The 17853-nt window shown below is 32.8% G+C and overlaps 3 protein-coding genes across 4 annotated transcripts; 1 reads left to right on the top strand and 2 right to left on the bottom strand.

Annotated features, from left to right (window-relative positions):
- The first annotated feature begins 320 nt into the window (after positions 1-320).
- Ndc1 (Nuclear division cycle 1) lies at positions 321-2820 on the top strand. Its single transcript, XM_083100626.1, has one exon. It carries the CDS (start codon positions 542-544, stop codon positions 2276-2278), a length of 1737 nt encoding a protein of 578 aa, XP_082956752.1. The 5' UTR covers positions 321-541; the 3' UTR covers positions 2279-2820.
- On the bottom strand, positions 2531-6121 carry LOC145972212 (WD repeat-containing protein 36). 2 transcript variants are annotated; one of them, XM_083100619.1, is made up of 4 exons: positions 6024-6121; positions 4343-5933; positions 3994-4271; positions 2531-3705 (listed from the first exon to the last, which is right to left on the bottom strand). In XM_083100619.1, the coding sequence occupies exons 2-4, from the start codon at positions 5874-5876 to the stop codon at positions 2857-2859; spliced, it is 2661 nt and encodes an 886-aa protein (XP_082956745.1). In that variant the 5' UTR covers positions 5877-5933; positions 6024-6121; the 3' UTR covers positions 2531-2856. The 2 variants fall into 2 exon arrangements, with proteins under 2 accessions (XP_082956745.1, XP_082956743.1); XM_083100617.1 differs by having other exon boundaries at positions 4343-5949; positions 6024-6118.
- Positions 6122-6554: 433 nt separating this feature from the next.
- Positions 6555-9739, bottom strand: LOC145972216 ((3R)-3-hydroxyacyl-CoA dehydrogenase-like). Its single transcript, XM_083100630.1, has 4 exons — positions 9614-9739; positions 9326-9442; positions 7997-8372; positions 6555-7918 (listed from the first exon to the last, which is right to left on the bottom strand). The coding sequence occupies exons 1-4, from the start codon at positions 9651-9653 to the stop codon at positions 7702-7704; spliced, it is 750 nt and encodes a 249-aa protein (XP_082956756.1). The 5' UTR covers positions 9654-9739; the 3' UTR covers positions 6555-7701.
- Positions 9740-17853: the final 8114 nt, after the last annotated feature.

Genomic DNA, 17853 nt, shown 5'->3' with positions numbered 1-17853 from the left:
CCAGTGTTGCGAATCTCTATGGCCGCATTCAGCGGACTCAACCGCTAAATAGCAATCGAATATGATTGGTTTCCACTTTCAGATCCGGCCAATCAGCGTCGAATTACATCGGGAAATCTAGTAATGTTGCTCACTCCATTTTAGAGACTTCACAGACATCAAAGGTGTCGATACCGTCGACAGAGAGTTGCGCCATTGGCTGCGTTCAGCAGGAAAAACTGCTTTGCAACTGTTGTAAAATTCGTGAGCCTGATTGGCGTATGCTCTTAATTTTGACTGAATCTAAGAGCATACACCAATCAGATTGCAAAGCAGCTTTTCTTGCTGAACGCAGCCATTCAAGATAGTGTGGTTATGGCATTTTGAAATTTCTGTACGAAAAATGTCTAATCTAATAGTCGGCAAAATGCGAGGAAGTCGTGATGTATAACGTTATACCACAACGAAGAAGTTTCATCTACGCGGAGCATCACTGTAGGAAACGTGGAATCAAGATTTACTGAGGAGATTTGTTCTCGTGAAGGTTAACCGGCCCTCGAAGATGATCGAAATTGATAAAAAGGATTGCAAACAACTCTTGACGCGGCGAATGTTGCTGGCTGTCGTCTCGAGCATAACATTGCAATTTTTTCTAGTCTGCTGCCTCATCCTGTTTACAAACCTGAGCACTGATTACGTACATTGGCTTCAGAACACGTGGAGAACTGTAATATCATTACGAATGTGGATTTATCTCGTCATTCTCGCCGCAGTGATCTTTTTACAGGGTGTTTTCTGCAGCAAAATTTATCTCTACAGTCCACCATATTATAAGAGTAGATTTGCCAAATTATGTGCAACTCTTACAGTTCAAAACTTGAGTTTAAAAGCCTCGTATATCGTCATGGGTGGCATTTTAACCTGGTCGCATTTGTCATTAAAAGGAGGAATGTACAGTTCTTTGACTGCAGATTGTAGCATCATATATGGAACATGTTTGGTGGAGGAATATTACTTTTTGCTATTCAGTGGTTTATGGAGTGGATTATATTTCTCCGTAAAGACTAATGACTCTATGAAGTATTTCCGGTTTCCCATTATAGCGCAGTTTAAATTTCTCCGGCTGAGACAAGGAATTTATGCTATGCTTCCAAATCTAATGATTTCCTCCATGTGGTCGGCTGTGTATTATATGACTATTTATTACTTTCTGGGATCATACTGTCGTGCAGCACTGTTGTCAATGATTTCCATACAAACAGAAGTCGAACCTTTGGACAATATGTCTAGATTGCTAAATCTGACATTAATATTACACTTGTGGCTTCATCAATTCATATTCATACTGACAATAAGCAGCACTTACTTGTTGTTTGAAATATATCTAACTGAATGGATTTCATTTAAATTTAGTTCAAGTGGTGTCTATAATGGTGATGCTTCAGAATTAACACTTATTGAGGCACTAGCAATGGACAAGATACCGATAATACAACACTTGGGTTATTTAGATTTAGTTACCTTAGCCCAAAAGGAGAAAATGAGAAGAGGAATATTATTTACACTCAGTCAACCAGGTGGTCATCCATACAATTGGAATTGCATTGTGCAAAAGTGCATAGATCTTCTTAAGAAATTCTCTTCTGATTTCAACGCTATATCCATGAAACCTCAAGAGCAACAATTCTGTTATGGTACAAATATATTGACAGCAAGAATTGCACCTGTACGACCTGCACAAAAAGAGCATATATATCATATGCGGAAGTTAGTACCAGATGTAACACCAGTGCCATCAACAGAAGCAGATACAAAAGAAGCTCCTTATAGTGGCATGTTTATTCAAAAGTTTATTAAACAGAAACGAGAAGCCTTTGTAGCATATTTGCTTTCTAAACCACTTATTAATTATATCTTTGGTGAACAAGACGATAATAAAATTCGTTATGTATTACTTAATGGACAACTAGTGATTTGGGCAGCTGAAGCTATTTCATCATTATCGGTGTTTTCGCTCAGTGAAGATTCTTATGGTGTTGTACAAAAAGATGTGCCAAACATTATCAATACTTTGGTGTCAGTGAAGCAGGTTTTGGACAAATTGCAAAAATCAGCTGTATTAGCAAGAAAAATTCAAACTGATGATAAATTAACTAAAGAAATTTGTACCTCTTTACGAAGTGCGATCAAACGTAGTCTATACAGAATTGTTACAAACTTTGAACCATATGTCAATGATTTATCCCTTGAATCATTGACAATTGAACAATTGCAAAGCTTTCTTAATTATAAGGAATAATTTATAAATATTAATATCAACAGTGTGAACATGTTTCTATATAAACTTGTCTTTCTATAAAAAACTGCATAATTGAAAGAACAATTTCTTTTTCATTTAATTATGTTACTCCAGCTTCAACATAAATTCTTTTTTATATTTTTTATATTCAGAGAATAAAATATTAAAAAAAAATATTTGCATTAAAATACATTTTACTAGGGAAATATTGAGTTCTATGTGTATGTGTAGAGATACAAATATGCGCAGGACAGCAAAAAAATCTGTTTTTTGTTATGTGGATATTTTTTCAATATTAATTTGTAATATAAGTATGTCCATAATAAATCGATATTTTTTCTAAAAAAGAACCTTTATATCATATTTCATTTGTAAATTTTAAATTTAAAAGTTGTATGTTACATAAAAATGCAGAAATTACAAATGTATATGAAACTAATGTATGTGAGTATAATGAAACATTTCGACTTATTATGTTTATTCCTAGTTACTAAAAATATTTACACGATATTTACACGATATATGGGTAATTCATATATTATATATATATATATTATATATATATATATATATATATATTATATTTTTTTTAATTTTTGTACAACACTTAAATTATAAAATAATTTCTCCCGTAATATAAGCCAATTTTTCCTTTGCGCCTCTTGGATCTTTCGAAGATGATCTTGTAGCGCCTCGTTTTCTGATATCGCGGTACCATGCCACTTTAAGAATACCGCCAAGTAAGCTTGCGACAATTCGAAGTTTGTCTGTTGTTTCATCATGTAATAAAGCATCTTCATGAATTGCAATATCAACAATTCCGCGCAGCTCTCGTCCAGAGATAATGATTGAATCTCGAAATCGATATCGCCAGGATTCATCGCTTTCAATTTTTCTATCACTTCTGAAAAATTGTCACTTGTACTGGTCAGTTGCAAACTTTTATTAAATGATGTCAGATTTTGTAAAGCGGAATGTGAAGTTTCGGTCTCGTCGGCAGTTTTAACGTCCGAGAAGTCGAAACGTAATTGCAACGACGGAATCGTGGGCAAGAAGAACGGTGCCGTTTCGGGAGCTTTTGGCGGCTGTTGCGGCTTATTTCGCTTTTTAATAATATCGATGTCAAGTATATTCTGCCATCTCGACTGAGCCACGGCAGACATAGTTATGAGATCACTATCGAGCTGATCAGGAGATGTATAATCTGGTTCCGCGGCGACGACATCATCAACTTGCTCCTCGATTTCGACAGAAGAGCCGGGAAGTAATACTTCGGGTATCATATCGTCTTTACTGATGGCTTTCAACGATACATGCGAATAAAGCATACGATTCGACCACAAGAAGATCCCCATGTTACGTACATGTGCGGTCGCAAGAAATTCGGCTGTTGGAGAGAAATGTAGAGATATACAAGCTTCAGGAACCTGTAGAAAAATGCAAAGTTTGTAATTTACATATTTTTGAGATGCACTATTTGTTAATTTAATATAAAAAAATCAGATGATACGAAAGTAACTTTTGTAAAGAATAATACAAGAATTCAAAATAAAACTTTTTAAAACCAATCGTGTATATATAGGTATTTACAAAATTTTTATGTTTTAGATGTCTTTTGAATTCTTTAAGGATTTCCGTTGTTTGTATTATATTTTTATTTATACTGAAATATATATATGATTAAGAGCTCATAATATAATATTAAGAGATCAAACCTGAAAAATATCTATTAAATGTGAAGATGGTATATCCCAAGTGCGTATTGTGCAATCCATGGATGCTGTGATTAACCATCTAGAATCAGGATTGAAACACGCATCCGTTACTCGTCCCTCGTGTCCTTGAAAATGTCGAACTATTTTTCTTGTATCCAGATCCATTAATACAATATCAAAATTTTCTAAAGCTACAGCTACGAGGGAATTCTCATTGTGATATCGTATCCATTCGATCGATTCTTCTAACGTTAATATCGTCCTTGCCGTTGTCATACCTGTGATAATAAAAATGTTACTAGAATATATTTAAAGAAAAAAATATAATTTTTTAAAATAATATAGATACCTTTTCCAGGTTTAAAATCCCAAAATTTGATTTTCGCGTCTCTGCCAGCACTGATGAGAGTTTGATTCAAATCGTCAACCATGACGCCTTTAACAGGTCCCTCGTGAGCACCGTTCTCGTTTCCATAGGATGCTCTATGGATTCCAGATTGAATATTAAATCTATCAATGTGACCCGTGTTGTAACCGATCACAACAAAGTTTCCGCATCTCGTTAAACATAAGCTGGTCGCGTTGGCATTGTAATTATTTTTAAATCTCTCGGGAAGCAATTTAAGATCGCCCATCTTCTGCAGATGAGACGACCACGTAGTGACTACACCCAAGCCGGAATGAGTGGCGGCTATGTTGCACCATTCCTTCTCACGCGTTACTTCAAACGCGAGCTCGGTTATTGGCGGCATTAATAACGGATCATCGACCGAGAGACTTTTCTTCTTAGATGCTTTCCTATTAAACGACGCTCTACCTAAACTCTTGTTCATTATCTCCGTAACAGTGGAAAACAGTCGAAGAGACGAATCACCGCCTGTGGTCAATAAATAATTGCCGTCATTCCCGTAAAATCGAACGATCGTCGGAGGTTCAGCGTGACCCTCTCTTATTCTCAAGAGTCTACCCGCTCCATCGGCCATATCGAATATCCACAGCTTTAGAGAATTGTCAGACGAGGACGAAACCAATAGCGGTTCGTTCGGTATGTACCTCAGACCTGTAACAGCGGCATTATGGGCATGGCACAATTGACTCTCCACCGTGCGTTGCTCCAAGTTCCAAAATACTATTTGACCGCCTAAACTGCCCGTTGCCATGATGGGATGGCCATCCGTACGGAAGCTGATGGATATAACCGGGCCCCAATCTTGCACCAGTTCGAAGAGGGTCTCATCATACTTGAGATTATGCAGAATAATTCGACCGTCATTCAAACCTATAGCGACCACGTCTATCGCAGGCGCTTGCTCCAATGCTGTTACGCTGCTCTGCCAGCCCTTAAACGTATAGATCATTTTCATAGATCTGATGTTCCATAGCTGCAACTGACCCTGTTCGCTACCCAGCAAGATTTTATTTATATAAGTATTAGGATGTATCAATGTGGTTATTTTGAAGACGTTATTGCTGAAGTTCAACTCCAGTACTAAACTCTCGTCTTTGATGTCCCAGACTTTCAACGTGCTATTCTCATCGATAGAAAGCAGGTGAGCGCCAAACGGTAGAAGAATATGTACCGCGCAATCGTGACCCTTATACGTGTGTTTTAACTCCGTTCCTCTTCGCCACGCGTAGATATTATTCGCGCTGGCCGTGTACACGTGAAACGTATCCGTAGCCAGGCACGTGATATCGTCGGCGTGCATGCCCGATACGCTCAATAGAGTAAAATGTTTACATCCATAAGTATGGAATTCTCGGCCCACGCAAGTGACGAGGAAATGCTCCTTCCTTCTAAGAATGTACCTCGTCACCAGAGGTATGTGATTACTTACATATCCGAGGGCTCGATTTCGTGCGAATATCCTACTTTGCACCATTGTGTATTTCGATTAGAAAACCTCGGATTTTTTACTTTATCGAAAGTATTTTTAACACTATAAAGTTATTTATCTATTAATTAAATAAATCTTTAATTAGATCAATTGCTTCTTTTTATCTGAACAAGATTAGGTTTATGAGGTTACCAATCGTGCTCCACCATCGTGCAGCTATATTGTTATTGAGGTTACCTATCGTACTCCACGTGCGACGATCACTGTGGCGGTTATATTCGAGAATGAAGAACTTTCAAGAATACCCATTGAATAAAAACTATTAGAGAGGGTCAGTGTTCCGATTAGGGATTCCGTGCGCGCGTATGTGCGGCTCTGCGCTTGCGCGACCGTGGGTGCTTTTCATTTAGCGACCTGAGAGATGTCATGGCCTGCTTTTAGGTGATCCCTGAAAGCGATACTCCCTCTATGAACATTGAAAACGTGGACATGAACTACAAAGCCAATGTCCATGAATGTTCTCAGAGGATAATATATAATGTGCACAATTTCTGGTTTTGTTCCGTGCTATGTGCACGAAATTTCGGTAGCACCAGTGTTGCATAATAAGATACTTATGTATGTAAATTGATAGTAAATAAATTATTCAATCGCGAAAGATACTGTAATATTCAAAGATGAAATAAATATTTTTCTATATTCATTGTCATATTTATATCTTTTTATTTACAAAACACAAAATGCCTGCTGTGGGATAAAAACATTTTTAACCGTATTTCTATAAATCTTTTTAATTAGCAGTAAACTAATCTTTGATATTTATCAATCATTTTCTTAATTATTTAAACATTTAATTATTAATACACATGTATAGAATTTGTTAAATTAATCACTAATTCTTCTGAAGTTTTTATAATTAAGACTCGAAAAATATAGATGTTGCAAAATATTTTCTCTCTTCCTTTATATAAAATATAAAATATAAAATATAAAGAATTCATATGTTCCATTCTAATATAGCTAACATTATTTATATATTTTTATTATAACATTATTTATATATTTTTATTATAATTTTCATACCAGCATAATACTTTTATGCTTAATACTTTATATCCCACACAGCACCAAGTCGTCTAAAAGAACTACTAAAACTGGACATTTTTTTGTCAGACATCTTTTACTGACATCGTTAAGTTGACGGAAAGATGGCTAAAAGTCGTCTCGACCCGAATTCAGTGACTTTTTAGTCTTGTCCATATGATGACTAAAAGATGACTTGATTCATTCTATATAGATTATCGACACTCGGTAGTAAGAATATTTCAATACACGCAATAAATGGGCTATTTCTCCTATTTATCCGTCTAATTTCTAATAATCTGTTTAATATTCTGAATCCCAACAAGGAATCCAGATTATTAAATAAATTATTTTAAATTCAATTTGTCAGAAATTAAACTGATAAACAGTAATATCAGGAAAAGGATGCGACTCACACACATACAATCATTCTGCGTAGCACATGTATGTGGCTCTCTCTGATTGATGCGTTCGAGCAGTATCCTCTTTCTTTGGCATTACTGCTCGTAAAAGGCAAAAATATGGTTCAGATCTTATATTAATTACTAATTCTTTATATACATTTCGTGATAAATATTAAATACGAGATAAGTTAAGAGTGGCTCGCTGCATAGCGGCAAGCGAAGAAACACGTGCCACATACTATTATGTCTTTTTTATGTCATCTTTTTCGACAAAGCGAAAAGATGTCTTTATAGACATTTTTTCGTTTTGTCGAAAAGATAACTTAAAAAAGACATGTTTTCGTTATCTTTTAGTAAAATGTGCTGTGTGGGTTAATTCAATCCTAATTCAATCCTCCAGTAACTTCAATAGAGGCTCCATTTATGTAAGAACTTCTATCAGAAGCTAAAAACACGATAACCTCTGCTACTTCTTCTGGCTTTCCCATTCTTTGTAATGGTATATTTTTTATATGCATTTCCCTAGCTTCGTCAGATACATGTGGAGTCATAGGAGTGTCTATAGAACCAGGCAATACTGCGTTTACTCGAATTCCAAACCTGTAGAACATACATAATACAGTTACATGTTAGCAAACTTTCTAAATAAATTAATCAAGATATATATCTAATACATACTGTCCAAACTCCAATGAAGCGCTCTTTGTCATAGCTATCACTCCAGCTTTTGACGCGCTATAAGTACTATATCCAACGTATCTACCTCTAGCAGCAATCGAACTTATGTTGATAATTGAGGAATTTGTGGTTGCATTTCCCTCTATCAACGTTTTAACAGCAATTTGCGTCACTAAAAAGGTACCTTTTAAATTGACATTAATGATATCATCAAAATTACTGTCATCGAGTTTCATCAAAAACATTTTCCGCAGGATGCCTGCCGAATTAACAATGATAGTAGGAGGCTTTGAAAATTGCTTCACGACATCTTTAAACGCAGTTTCGACACTGTTTCGATCCTCAACATTAATATGTAATGCAATATGTTCATTACCTGCAAACAAAAGTATACATGATACAGAGTTCATTTTCAGATGCTTACAACATTTGCTATACAGGGTGTTCTAAAAAAGTATGTCAAAAATTTAAGGAGATATTCCTCACACCTGAAGGATGAAAAAATGTTATATGGACATAGGTGCGGAAATGCTTATTTCAGGAGTTATGTTGAAAATACTTTTAGATGTATTACTTACACAAGGAAAAATTTAGGATTAATTATTGTAGACGACAATCGTTTAATTAGGCTTATTTACATTTGGTTTTAATGTGACCTTGAGTATGTTACAATAAATGTTGAAAATGTTCACCATTTTCCTGAATACAAGCAGTGACACGTAGACGCATCGATTCACGGACACGTTCAAAAATGCCTGGCGTACAGCGGATTGTCTCGTAACCTGCAGTGATACGGTCACGAAGATCTTGAATATCACGCACTGGTGGCATTTTTAAACGTGTCCGTGAGTCGATGCGTCGACGTGTCACTGCTTGTATTCAGGAAAATGGTGAACATTTTCAACATTTATTGTAACATACTCAAGGTCACATTAAAACCAAATGTAAATAAGCCTAATTAAACGATTGTCGTCTACAATAATTAATCCTAAATTTTTCCTTGTGTAAGTAATACAGCTAACAGTATTTTCAACATAACTCCTAAAATAAGCATTTCCGCACCTATGTCCATATAACATTTTTTCATCCTTCAGGTGTGAGGAATATCTCCTTAAATTTTTGACATACCTTTTTAGAACACCCTGTATAGCAAATTAATGATCATGAAATAGAATTAATTATTGAGAGAAACAAATATAATCTCAATAAACTATAACATTTCAATGTTAAGCATATGAAAATGAACTCTGTATCAGTTTCAAAAATATATTATATATATATATATATATATATATATATATATATATATATACATGTATATATATAAACCTTCTAAAAAGGCAACAGTTTCCTGAGCAGTTTTGATATTCTGATCGGCTGCGACAACGTTTGCGCCTTCACGAGCTAAAACTCGACATACTTCTCTTCCGATGCCGCTTCCAGCACCTATCACAGAATCGAGGAACAACTGATAAGATTACGCGTTACTTAGACATTTTAATAATCTAATCTAACACATTTTTGCTGAATAACGATTCCTCTGAACAAATTTTGCTATTTATTTCTTCGGAATGAAAATCTGATTAAATTAAATTAATTAAAAAAGTATCCACGAACCGGTAACAAGTGCCAGTTTTCCAGCCACGAGTATCGACATTTCGAAACAAAGACTACGGTTTAAACGGTCCCCAGGTAGCACATATTCGTTTCAAAAACGTTTCACAAATGTTTTAAAACGTTTCATAACCGACTCTTGAAAACGTTTTTGATTAGATAAAATGTCCATTTGAAGAACATTAAGAGATACGTTTCTTTTCTGATAAAAAAACGTTTAAAAAACGTTTAAAATACATTTAAAATACGTTTTTTCTTTTATTCGTCAAGCGTTTGTTTTTTTATGGAATTAATAAAACAGTGCATTCATACACACTCTCTAAAATGAATCAGTATATTATCACTGAAAACAGTAAACAGAGTCACTGATACAGAAGTTATAAGTTATTATAGCACTGTAAATCTATAATGTTTCACTGAAAGAATTAATAATATTGACTGTTTTAATCAGTAATATTAATTTACCTACTTCGTATAAAATTAAAAATTTTATTTATATTTACATGCATATTAGAACACGAATGTTAAATAGATGATGATTTATTTTACATCTTTAATATACAGGGTGTTCCTAAAAGGTCTCGTCAAACTTTAACCATAGATGCTACGTATCAAAACAAAGCAAAATGTCCATATAAACATGGGTCCGGAAATGCCCCTCTTCTGAGATAACACAGGGTGAAGTCACGTATCTTCATAGGCCTATTTGGCTCAATCACTGTAGTAATGATTTGCATCAGATAAGAAGTTCAAAATGGCTACCATGAGTAGCAATGCACGCTTCACAGCGTCGCACCATGGATTGTCGAACATGTTCGAGAATTCCGGGAGTACCCCGAATTCTGTGTTACACCCATCAACAATACGATCGCGCAGAGCCTGTCGATCAGGAACTGGTGTAGCATAAACAAGACTCTTGAGGTATCCCCAAACGAAAAAGTCCAGAGGATTTAGTAATTGAGCCAAATAGGCCTATGAAGGGCGTGATTTCACCCTGTGTTATCTCAGAAGGGAGGCATTTCCGGACCCATGTTTATATGGACATTTTGCTTTGTTTTGATACGTAGCATCTATGGTTAAAGTTTGACGAGACCTTTTAGGAACACCCTGTATAATGAACAGATCATTTTCGTTTATTCGCCGTATATATATATATAATTATTACGAAAACTATATTAATTTCTATTTAAAAATATGTATATGAATAAGATCACTAAGAATCAGTATTTCATTGATCTCTAGTAGAAACGCTTATTTTTTTTGTTACTTTATCTTTTATATATATATATATATATATATATATATATATATATATTTATATTTATATTTATATTTATATTTATATTTATATGTATGTATGTATATGTATATGTATGTATATATGTATATATAATTTAAAATTAATTTGAAATTAAAAATTAGTTTTTATTTTGTCTATAGAAACGTGAAAAATACGTTTCCTTAACTATGGTTTTAAAAACGTTTCTAAAGAAACGTTTCTTATTAATGCTTTACGGTTAAAAAATATTGAATACTTTTAAGAAACATATTAATTTGAAATTAAAAATTAGTTTTTATTTTGTCTATAGAAACGTGAAAAATACGTTTCCTTAACTATGGTTTTAAAAACGTTTCTAAAGAAACGTTTCTTATTAATGCTTTACGGTTAAAAAATATTGAATACTTTTAAGAAACATATATAAAACGAACGTGTGCTATCTGGGATAAGAACATGTAAAATGTAAAATTATAAATAAAATTCTCAAATTTTGTCGCGAATTCAATAGATCATTATAAAAAAGCAAGCATTTTACATATATATGTATAATTCTTGATCAATAGCCTATTTATATGGTGCGCCTAATGTGTGTGTGTGTATATATATATATATATATATGAATAATAAAACTTAATATGCATATCTACTCAATATATTCTCTTCTTCGAGTTCTTGGATTATTATGGTTTATTGTATTCCTTTGTGTTAACATCATAAAAATTACCATCACTTGTCATGCTTATTCCTTCCTATGGAGTCCATCGAAATACTTTCTATGGACATTTGTTCTCAGGTAGATATTCAAATCACTGTAGTTGCCTTTTTCTATTTTCTCGATTATTATCCCTTTTTCTTTCATTTTATTTAAAAATATTAATATAATTAATATAACAAATATTTATATAATTTTGGTATCTCTTTTAGTCTGACTCTTCCCCTTCGACCTGTCCGGCATGGGTGACCCTATCGGTAACTACGGTCGGTATTCATAATTCACTTTTATATTTAAGATCATACTTAAAATTATCTTAAATATAAAAGTCTATGGCCCATATTCTGAATCCTCTTTTATCGATAAAAGTGCTCCTAAAAGCGGCCTGTAGCCAATCAGAAGGCTTATATGCCACTTTTAGAGGCACTTTTATCGATAAAAGAGGATTCAGAATATGGGCCTATATGAATATCGGCGTATGTTACTGCCGGCATAGCTCTCAGGTTCATTAGAGTACTCAAAGAAGTAAAATGAAATAAATCATTAAAATTTTTTTAATATTCCTTTTAAGAAGTAGGGTAGTAGTTTGTTAGGGCTATCCCATATAATGCTTACACGGTTCCCGAGCGTTGGAAGACTAAAGAAAGGCGCGTGGGTTTTTTAGTTGGTAAGCCCCGCCGATAGAATGGCGGCGGGAAGAGCCCAACACTACCCCGGCGGGACCGCTAAATAGGTACCACGTAAAAAAAAAAAAAAAAGGATCAAACCTCCTCACTCGACAAATGCCTTCGTTAAGTTGGAGATACCATCGAGGAGGAAAAATTTTTTATTTTCTTTCAATACAGACTTTAATATAAAAGTTAATGTAAAATATAATATAATTTGAAATGTAATACAAAATAATTTATAACATGGAATAATTTATTACACGAAAATGTCCGAAATATATGTATAATATTTTATAATATAAAATTTACTAAAAAATTTTTACAGAGTCCAGACAAGATTAGCAATGATTTATCCCTAAGATTATTGGAATTTTAATATATTTTCCTTAGCATTAAAGAAATATTAAAAGAATTTTAATGATCACCTAATAAGCCCTAACAATCCTTTCTTTCTTTTTTTTTTTTTTTTTTTTACGTGGGGAAAATGCTCCTTATGCACACCCCGGCGGGACCTATTTAGCGGTCCCGCCGGGGTAGTGTTGGGCTCTCCCCGCCGCTATTCTAACGGCAGGGCCTACCAACTAAAAACCCCACGCGCCTTTCCTTAGTCTTCCAGCGCTCGGGCCCTCGGAACCGTGTAAGCATTATATGGGGTAGCTCTCTAACAAATTACTATCCTACTTCTTAAAAGGAATATTAAAAAAATTTTAATGATTTATTTCATTTTATTTCTTTAATTTATACAGTTTAATAATAAAACATTAGATTTTCATTATAAAAATAATATATAATACATATAATTAAATTTCTATTCATATATGCAATATATATTCATAAATATCTAAAAAAAATAATTTTCTTAATATCTTCAATATTAAACTTTAATAATATAAACTATTTAGATAAATTTATATAAATATAATTAATGAAATACAATTAATGAAATTACTCTTATAATAGATATAAATATATAAATTTTATAAAAATTATTATTTAAATTAAAACCTTAAATACATAAATACATAAATATATATAAGTATATAAATATAGAAATTTTATATAAAAATTATTATTTAAATTGAAACCTTAAATATATACATAAATACATAAATATATATATAAGTATATAAATATATAAATTTTATAAAAATTATTATTTAAATTAAAACCTTAAATATATAAATAAATAAATATATAAATTTTCTAAAAATTATTATTTAAAAATATTATTTAAATTAAAACCTTTTGTAAATTTTAATAATAAATCCTTTTCTATAAATTCTATTCATTTTTTATCTATTTTAAATCTTTCAATTCCTACATTTAAAAATGACTTATAAATTCATAAATATACTAAATTTATTATCCATATTGAATTAAAAAAATATCTTAATATATAAATTTGTATTTTAAATTTTTCATATACATAAAATTTCGTATTACATAAAAGTACATAAATTTCGTATTACATGAGTACATAAAATTTCGCAAAAAAATTCGTATTACTATAAAAATTATTGAGTGTTAACAATTTAATTTTCATCCTTATATAAATAAAATACCTATAAAAAAACACAACAAATATTGACCCCTTAAAAATTAATATTAATAATATAATTATTGAAATATTTATTAATCTGTTTTCCTTAATATTATTTAAACCTACTACCTATTTTCTGATTCTTTAAAAGATACATAATATATTAATCACCTAAATTAATCACATAATAGCCCTAACAATCCTCTACTTCTTGAAAGGAAAATTAAAAAATCTTAATGATCACCTAATAGCCCTAACAATCCTATTTCTCGATTAAGTGAAATTATTCGAGGAAAGCCTATCTTTAATCACGTATATTTTAATTACGTGTCCTAATTACATTCTCTAACCGCGTGCCCTAACCGCGTGAATAAATGTCCGACATTACGTACTATTGTACGTAAAGCTATTCTTCAGGCCAGTTGAACTTACCTTTCGTTGATCCTGGCCACTTTCTCGCTCGATCTCTCATCAGAGATCGAAAAAGGAGATAACACTCCTTCTTTTGCCGATTAATTACCGGCAAATGAGCATAAATATTTCACGCTCATCGTAACGATCGCTCGATTTTACGATCGTTCGTTAAATATTTGAATATAACTTTATTTTAACTCAAATAAAGCCAAATTACTACAAATTTCTGTATATTATATTTTCTAATAAAATATAAAATTCATGGGTGTGTATAACTTTTATCATATTACAAATTATTTAATTAATTAATCATTTGGCTTTATATTAAGTTAAAGTAAAGTTTAAAAACAATATCTACAAACAAATTCTACGATGGATGAGCTATAAGAAATTAGAATAAAATAAGTGCGCGTTATAAGAATAAAGTAGCATCAAAAATTGATAAAATTGATAAAATTATTAATGCGTGCTCTTTATTTAATAATAAATTAGACAAAATCTTTACAAAAAAATTTTCTTTTCTTGATTCTCTTTTTTTAATTAATATTTCAATATATTTTCGCAATAGAGGCAAAGCATTTCGAAAGAATTTATTAAAAGTTATTTAATTTAATCTATCCTAGCTCATCCATTTTAAGGCAACGGATTTACTACAATCCACAATCTACAATTTACAATCTACAATATACAATCTACAATCTACAATCTACATCTACATCTATATCTACAATCACTACGAATCCGTTATCTTAAAGTTAAATAAAAGTTTTTCTCACTCACCGGCACTGATGCGCAACAGCGGAGTTGTAGTTATTGTAGCTACGTTGTCTGTAACATACAAATATAAAATTCATTTATATTAATGCTCACAAAATACAATCAATATTTCAAAAAATTTTTATCGCACGGAATTTTATATCCGATGTGTAAAATAATAAGCAGAGATAAACACATGGAAAAATTTTATAAATTTTTAACTGTTTTTTAAGAAAGTTTTTTACAAAATTTTATATGGCTTTTATAAAATCTTTCTCTCTAATTTTCTCTTCAATTCATTTAAATAATAAGATCGAATTATTTTGCGTACGATTTATAACAATTGATATACAAATAATAAATATTCACCATCAGGTTGTTCCGCCGATGCAAGATGCCTCTCCCAGGCCTCCTCCTCCTCTCATGTTGTTGACGCACGATACTTTTAACGACACTCCCGCACTCACGAGCGATATTTTTATATCGCTATTTTCGTTATTTTACGCGCGATACTGAACGACACTCCCGCACTATTTCGGTACGATTAAAAATTTGGTCGCGCGATGTATATATTTAATATATATATACTTTCAACGACACTCCCGGTTTCGATACGAGCGAAAATCCCATTTCATTTACGAGAATCAATTTCGAGCCAACAGGTCGGGAATGCAACGATACAACGAGCAAAGATTAGGCCCGAACCGGAAAGAAGACGAAACGATTGACGGAATAGAGGAAAATGAAGTTCACCAGCTCTTTTTCGCGCATAATTATCCTATCTCGTATTGAACCTGGACCCGCTAAGCACGATTTCAGGTGCTTCGCCCGGAACACGAAGTTTCCCGCGATTGCAGGACATGGCTACACCAGGCTGGTAGACGGCAAAAGAAGAGGATACCCACATTTTTTAAATGCTAACATTCAACAATTTAGAAAATGGGGAGGCAACCCCTTTTACCGAGCGAAAATCGTGCCTAGGGGAATCCACTCGACTCCTCGACAGGGTTAACACACGCAGTGCGTGTGGCTGTAGACGAGCAAAGAGAAGGGACCTATTGACGACCATTCCGAGCAATCGATCGAGTTCTAACTAATTCGGGCCGAATCACTTGACGAAGCACGAAGCAAGAGTGTACGTTGCATAGCAACGTGTGCAAACTCGAAACATCCCAGTTAGTTGGCATCGGAAGTAGAGATTCGTGACAATAAATGAAATTGGGATTTTATATGAAAAGTCCAAAAGTTCCGCGAAAACGCGACGACGCGAGAATACTACAACGCGAAAACGCGGTAACGAAGTGCTTGCCGTCCGCGGCACGTTGACGGCACCGACGACGCGAAAGGGTACTTAGCTTCCCATTCAGGCACCTTAAGATTTATCATAAATAGAAAAATTTAAGATAAACCTCAAGGCACCATCCAAGTACTAAGCCCTCCCACCGCGACAAGGTATACCCCATGGGAGGGTTATATTATATATAATTTTATATATAATATAATACATAATTTGAAATTTATTTTGTAATATAGTACATAAATTTAAATTCGCAAATGTAAACGATAAATAAAAATATAAAGGATAAGAGAACATCTATTATACAAAGCAATGTTCAAAATAATTGATTTTAAATTTAATTATTGCGCGCAATTAATTTTTACATTTTTACTTTTAAATAGATATATTTTAATATTATAAACTGCGTAATTACAAAATAATTTATATTTCTTAGATATAAACTTTTAAAAATATGATAAATAAAAAAATTTCTATTTTTTTATATATGAAATATTTAAATAAATATATTAATTTGAAATGTTTTATAAAACATAAAAGTATCTGAAAATATTAATTAATAAAAAATTTTATAAATGTTAATTATTTTAAAATAAAATGGATTATTTTTTATAAGTATATGTATTATATATGTTACAATTTAAAATCACTATTAAATCACAATCAAAGAAATAAAACGAAACGAGAAATATGTATATTTTGAATATATATATTATTGATAAACAATTTATATATTGTTGCGTCCGCGGAACGCGGTATATATCGAACGCGATATATATCGAACGCGCGCGACACAATCGGCATACGCTGACGCTCGTGCACTCGTAAATAATAACGCGATTTAAGGTGCACAAGAATTTTAATAAATCGCGAGTAACATACAAGAATTCAGAATAATCGTAAAACGGATCAAAATAGACGCGCGTCCGCACAGCTTGACAGTTGAGCTCAAACTTTCTGACAGTCGTTGTTTATAACAATATCTTGACAACGCGCGCGGAAACGATCTTCTTCGAAAGAATTCAACGGGTGACGAATACATTCAGCGGGACGGGACGCGGGGACGCAACAATATAATAAATAATGAATGTGATAAATAATTTATATTAATGACTTACATCATATCTTATTGATCCATCCACTTCCAAAACCTCCTTTTTTCTTTTGCTTCCTTCGCTCTTTTCTCGTGGCACTTTAATCCTCGTTGCACTTACACTTATTCACGAAAAGTTCCTCGTTGCACTTGCAATTGTGTTTAGAGAAAGAATTTAATATATGGAACGTCTCACATCACTACTTCACTGCTCAAGAGCCACTGAGCGAATGATCGTAAGTCAGAAACATTACCGCGGTACTGTTTATATCGCCAAGGTTGACTATGTAAAGGAAGAATTTGATAATATATGGAACGTCTCACATCACTACTTCACTGCTCAAGAGTCACTGAGCGAATGATCGTAAGTCAAGAACATTACCGCGGTACTGTTTATATCGCCAGGGTCGACTATATAAAGAAAGAATTTGATAATATATGAAACGTCACTACTTTATTGCTCAAGGTACTGTGCGAATGACCG

Source organism: Camponotus vicinus, unplaced genomic scaffold, assembly GCF_025532165.1.
Source record: "Camponotus vicinus isolate PSW18456_S1 unplaced genomic scaffold, iyCamVici1.0 SCAF_5, whole genome shotgun sequence".
NCBI classification, from domain to species: domain Eukaryota; kingdom Metazoa; phylum Arthropoda; class Insecta; order Hymenoptera; family Formicidae; genus Camponotus; species Camponotus vicinus.
Note: the sequence above shows the minus strand (reverse complement) of the source record. Positions and strands in the feature narration are given on the sequence as shown.

Bases quoted from the DNA above. Each gene is read 5' to 3' on its own strand.
- Ndc1 (XM_083100626.1), top strand. From the start codon at position 542: ATGATCGAAATTGATAAAAAGGATTGCAAACAACTCTTGACGCGGCGA.
- LOC145972212 (XM_083100619.1), bottom strand. From the start codon at position 5,876: ATGGTGCAAAGTAGGATATTCGCACGAAATCGAGCCCTCGGATATGTA. The intron at 4,272-4,342 runs GTATCTATATTA...TTATTATCACAG, and splicing joins GGATTTTAAACCTGGAAAAG to GTATGACAACGGCAAGGACG. The intron at 3,706-3,993 runs GTTTGATCTCTT...ATTTTTCTACAG, and splicing joins ATTTAATAGATATTTTTCAG to GTTCCTGAAGCTTGTATATC.
- LOC145972216 (XM_083100630.1), bottom strand. From the start codon at position 9,653: ATGTCGATACTCGTGGCTGGAAAACTGGCACTTGTTACCG. The intron at 9,443-9,613 runs GTTCGTGGATAC...ATTCTGTGATAG, and splicing joins AAAACTGGCACTTGTTACCG to GTGCTGGAAGCGGCATCGGA. The intron at 7,919-7,996 runs GTATGTATTAGA...TATGTTCTACAG, and splicing joins GCTTCATTGGAGTTTGGACA to GTTTGGAATTCGAGTAAACG.